Source organism: Lotus japonicus, chromosome 1 (genome assembly GCF_012489685.1).
Source record: "Lotus japonicus ecotype B-129 chromosome 1, LjGifu_v1.2".
Lineage (NCBI taxonomy): Eukaryota > Viridiplantae > Streptophyta > Magnoliopsida > Fabales > Fabaceae > Lotus > Lotus japonicus.
Genome location: NC_080041.1, coordinates 62,603,035 through 62,608,524, shown reverse-complemented (window position 1 = coordinate 62,608,524; position 5,490 = coordinate 62,603,035). Strand labels below are relative to the sequence as shown.

The 5,490-nt window shown below is 37.0% G+C and overlaps 1 protein-coding gene across 1 annotated transcript; it reads left to right on the top strand.

Moving 5' to 3' along the window:
- Nucleotides 1-3,491: 3,491 nt before the first annotated feature.
- Nucleotides 3,492-4,627, top strand: LOC130741444 (uncharacterized). The gene is made up of 2 exons (XM_057594361.1): nt 3,492-4,074; nt 4,149-4,627. The coding sequence occupies exons 1-2, from the start codon at nt 3,492-3,494 to the stop codon at nt 4,625-4,627; spliced, it is 1,062 nt and encodes a 353-aa protein (XP_057450344.1).
- Nucleotides 4,628-5,490: the final 863 nt, after the last annotated feature.

Genomic DNA, 5,490 nt, shown 5'->3' with positions numbered 1-5,490 from the left:
TTAAGGCAATCAACTTATGGGTTTATCGCTAGAGTTTTCAGAGCCTTATGGTGTCATGACTAGGGCTAAAAGTCCCCTTTCGATGGGGATATATTTGGGTATGAGGTACGATTGTACATATGAGACTACTCTAAACCAGATAGTTGCCCATATTCGTGCCCAGATTTTGTTTCAACCATGGTTCCTTATTTACTATTAGTTGGGTCCCATAATATAACATATTTATAATTTTATTTCCACCTAATTAAGATTTAAAATTTATAATAAATCAATACTATAATTAAATATTAATTTAATAAAGAGTCGGGCTTACCGTTTAAAAAAAATTGGGCTGATCAGAGGAGCCCAAAGAGGCAAAAATCTACCAAGTCGGTCAAAAAAAGCCCAAACGGGGAAAAATCAGCTCTAACTGGTCAACCTGTGGGCAAAAAACCGAGTGAACCAATCACATGGGTATAAAAGCCATCTTACCTCTCAAATCATGTGTTTCCTCTCTTCTTCCACGCGAAATCCTAGCTCTTCTCCCTCTCTACGCCACACCAGTCACCAGCATCAAATCCTTCATCTCCACCATCAAATCCTCCCTCAAAGCCTGGAATCCTCCATCTCTTGAGTCTATTCTCTTCTTCTCCCTCCGCTTCCTCTCCCCGGAGCTCTCCACCTTTCCTCATCTCTCACCAGCTCAAATCTACCCTCACTACCTCGCATCCCTTCTTCCTCTCCTATTTCCCTCCTCTCACCTCCAAAGCAAGATTGTATCAAAGATTTCCAAGCCATATATATATATATATGAGGTTTCCACTACAAGATCAAAGTTTTCCAAGGCCAAATTAGTGGTTCAAGCACTAGATCGAGGCTACCAGTAGAAGATCAGTGACATACTGTAAAAAAATTAATCTTTGAGAAATTATCATCCTTTATGTAATTAAATTTTGATTTTTTGTTATTAGTGCATGACTTTTATGTTCGTTATGTGTTTCTGTTCATCTGCTCTTCAATTTTGTTATTGTTCCCTCGTTTTTTAGTTGATCGATGTGAGAGAAACAACAATATTTTAATTTAAGAAACTAAAAAGCAGAGTTTGAGTTCCTTACAAGGAACTGTTTCTTAATTTTGAGGAACTTTCTATCCAACTTAGCTTTCTCCAATGGCAACAAAAAATAATATCCGAACCTTAACATCTCTAGCTGGTGGTTTAAGAAACCAGCGTTGGAGATGCTCTTAGAAGCTAGCTGAAAGTTAAAAGATAATAAACTAGCTAAAAGCTGAAATATAATAGTTGAAAACCTACCTGATAGAAAAAAGTGTTTGGTGTCCACTACATGTTGAACAAGTTAAAATTGTAAAATGACGTAAAAGGACATATTTGTATAAATTTTTACATTTAACATTACTTTATTTACACGTCAACACCTATATGATATTAAAATAGTAAAATCATTACCACATTAACTATTTTAATTTTTTAATTATTTATCATCTCAAAAATATAATATAATATTTAATTTATTTTTCTTTTTATTTTTTATTTACATAAATAGAATAAAAAAAATTATATTTTCATTTAATAAAGTAAGCTTATACATGTCTAAATTAACAAAATATTTTAAAATTTTACATTAACAATTGAATTGTAATTATTTAAAAATAAAAATAATTAGAGTTTAGTGTTTCCATTAATATAAAAGGGTAATGCTAGATTTTATTAAAATGATGAGAATAAAAATAAGAACAAGTTCAATAAGTTTTAAGCTGTAGGCTACCTCCTTTCAAAAAAATAGGAGCAAGCTACCTAATGTAGCTTATTGAAAAAACTTTAAGCAACTGAAATAAGAACTCTCACCAAATACTTTTCTAAAGTTTTTGATTAGTCAAAGAAGCTTTAAGCTAGAAAAATAATCATTAAGCTAGTTGAAATTACATGTCTAGCATAGCCTGTAGAGTATTTTTTTATGAATATATTTGTGCGAATTGCTCACAAAAAATAATATAGTTTATGCATTAAAATCTTATTTTGGTTCCCTGAATTTTTCATAAAGATCTGCCACTGCACACTCAAGCAAACAATTGTTATGACAACTCAAGCGAGAGATCGTCGGGGAGGATGAGGTTGGAGAGGAGGAGGAGGGGTGGTGGTGGTTGTTTGGGATGAGATGGGCAGGGAGCAAGATGGAGAGAGTTGGGGGAGGAAAGAAGTGGAGAGTGGGAATTGTCGACGGTGAGAGAGAATATGAAAATTGTCTGAAATGATCACGAGTGCATCAGTAGACTAAAATTTAAAAGAGTACCCTAATCTTTGCCTTGAATGTGGAGGATTAATTGTTAAGGGTTAAGTCGGAAAAAATATCTAATGCTGAAGTTTGAACTCATAAAATAAGTTCTAGCAAAAAGTCATATCTTGTAATTAATACTCAATCATTGATGTCTCAAGTAAAACTAATTTAAAAGACAAAGTCAGGTTAGGTAGCAAACTAAAAGTAGTGAATATGAAGATCTATGAATGTATACTTAGTCATATACACGTCTGAAATTATTTTTTCAAATTTGTGGATAATGATCTACTTGGTGAAAGATTGGAGAGAGGGAGAAGCCCTCATTATCAGGCATTAAACTCTCTTTCTATGTATATCACTAAACAAGAAAAAGAGAGGAGGAAGCTATTGCAAATCTGCCTACGTGGGGAACAAATTGAATCATGGTGATATTATTATCTAATCATTGTTGGGGATGTGCAGCTAAAGACAATATTAGTCGAATGTTTATTTGTTGCAAGAAACTAATTTCCTCCACCACATATTTTTAATTTGGCTATCCTCTTTTTCCATTAAAGGCTATTGCTTGGGCTTTTCAACATCTGTGAGTTCGAATAGTTCATAATTGTTGCCAGTTAAGGCTTGTCAGCATTACTTCCTGATGAGGATTTGGCCTGAAAGTAAGTGCCTTTCGTTTTCTTCGTGTGATGTTTTTCTTTTTCTAGTTTAATCCTCTCAAATCTAAGTTAGTGGTCGAGTTTGCCATGAACCATGGTCTAGTTGGGTTTCAAGTTCAGCACATCAACATCTCCTACATATATAAAATAAAAGGGTTATTTTTAACCGAAGATATATCATACAAAAATAATTGTTGAAGGCATCTAAAAATAGAGAAATTTGGCTATCTGTGTCGACTGTTAATTAACTAATTTAGATTGTTTTTATATGACAATTGATTTTAGTTAGATGAATTACAAGATTCTAATTGGACCAACTGTTAGTTGATGAACAACTACTAATCAGCGGTTAGCCGTTTGAACAACGGCTAGTCAGCTTATTCTGTACTTTTGAACAACTACTAATCTGGACTGACCCTTGGGTGCCAAGTTCTCATAGTGGAAAAATTGCAACCAGGAGAAGAGAGGGATGTGAAGTCTCCACTGTCAACATGCTGATTAACGAGGAGGCCAGAACCTGGAAGGCTGGAAGGAAGAACTGATTAGAGCCACTTTCCTCCCTATGGATGTAACAAGAATCCTGCAAATTCAACTACCAGAAAGAGGGTCAACGGACAAACTGATCTGGAAGGATAGCACAAATGGGCAATACACTGTCAAAGGAGGCTACAAAATTCTTAGAGGGCCAGGCCTAAGAAGAGAGGAAGCAGGCCCATCAAGCTCGCGAGATCCCCCACTTTGGAAAAAAAACTGGGCGGTTGATGTCTTGCCAAGCTGCAAAGAATTCATTTGGCGAGCGTGCAGAAATGTGCTACCAGTTTATGCGAACCTGAAGAAGCGAGGTATCAACCTTGACCCCATGTGCCCGTGTTGTGGAGAAGAAGAAGAGACCACAACCCACGCGATCCTTACCTGTAATAGAACTTGCAGGCTTTGGTTTGGTTCCCACCTCAACATCCATTTACCAGCAAGCATGATTGACAACTTCAAAGGCTGGCTGGAGCAGATCCTGATGCATCCCAGCGCAGAGATCATGGCAGATGTGTTCAACTTGGCTTGGACAATGTGGAAGAGAAGGAATACTTGGGTTTTCGAAGGACAGATGTGGGATGCGGAACAGACAATGTCTAAGGCTGCAAAAATTTGTATCAGACATGAGAAAAAAATGATGATTTCTCCCTGGAACTCTCCCCTACGACTTGGCTCCCACCGGCACCAGGTACGTACAAGCTGAACGTGGATGCTGCACTGAAACCTGATGGCATGGGCCTTGGCGCAATTATCAGGAACGACAAAGGACAAACAATGGCTGCTGCCACAAAAAAGGCCAGAGCGCAAGAAGATCCTACGATGGCACAAGCATTAGCAGTGAAGTGGGCACTGGAATGGGCAAGACAGATAGGTTTTTTCCAAATTTCCCTGGAGACTGATTCTCTAATCTTGGTTCAACAATGGCGACGTTCCAGCTTGGGGGACTCATATTTGCATGATGTAATTAGACTATGCAAGAACCTATCTCTAGGATTTTTCCTGTTTTCTGTTTCTCATGTCAAGAGATCGGGCAACAAAGTAGCTGATTTCCTTGCTAATCTAGCCTGTAGGTCTTTCGACTTTTGTTGGATTGAGGAAGATCCCCCTGGGGCATCCACTCAAATTCATGATGATGTATCACTAGCAGTTTCATCTGCTCTTTCTTGAATGAGAAACAGAAGTTGACAATCAAAAAAAAAAAGAATTAGTCAGTTGATTTAGACCTTGAAATGACAGGGTTGTTAGCTTAAATTTGTTAATTCAGTAAAAGTCCTAAATAAACCGCGTGGTAAAAAAGTTATTGCAATTTTTATTGATAATAACAAATTTCTACTTTTTAGGAATGAATATTCTGCGGATATTGAAAGTTTTACTATAATTAATTAACTTTTAAGTCAAATTTTCGTTCAGAAATTAAAGAGAAAATCAGAATATATCTACTTGCCACAAATGTAGGAGCTTCATGTCAAATGGAAGTAGGTGAGTGAGCTGATCAACTTGGAAATGGACACTCACTAGTTGATATGACAGTTTTTGAAGGATATTGGACTGGGCGAGACCCTAGGGTCCCTCGCCCAGAAGCACTGGCCTAAGGCGAGGAGCGGACCAGGCACTTGAGCCTTCATCCCGGAGGCCCAACCGTCCCATTAGGATGATTTAGAGGCGCTAAGCCCAACTCCCCCAACTATAAATAGGGGAGGAATACCAATTGTAAAGGGCTCTTGGCTCATTTATGAAATAACAAGATTGAAGTTCAGTTATTCTCTCTCCAAAGTGGTTACGCTCTCATTTTCTCTAGGAATCTCACATCACGTTCCTTACACCTTAGGTACTATACCTCATCTCAATGTTCATGATGGAACAGATATGATAGAATGTTATGACCCTAAATGTTTGTATATGTGCTTAGTGCCTTGAGAACAATGTATGATTCATTTAAGGAAAATAACTGTTGTAAAACGTAGTGATTTACCTTTATAGTAGTCGTTTGAGGTTCATTTGTACACACAATGTATCAAACCATCAATACA

Excerpts from the sequence above, each read along its gene's own strand:
- LOC130741444 (XM_057594361.1), top strand. The coding sequence starts at position 3,492 with ATGGATGTAACAAGAATCCTGCAAATTCAACTACCAGAAAGAGGGTCA. Across the intron at positions 4,075-4,148 it reads GTCTAAGGCTGCAAAAATTT|GTACGTACAAGCTGAACGTG; the intron begins GTATCAGACATG and ends CACCGGCACCAG.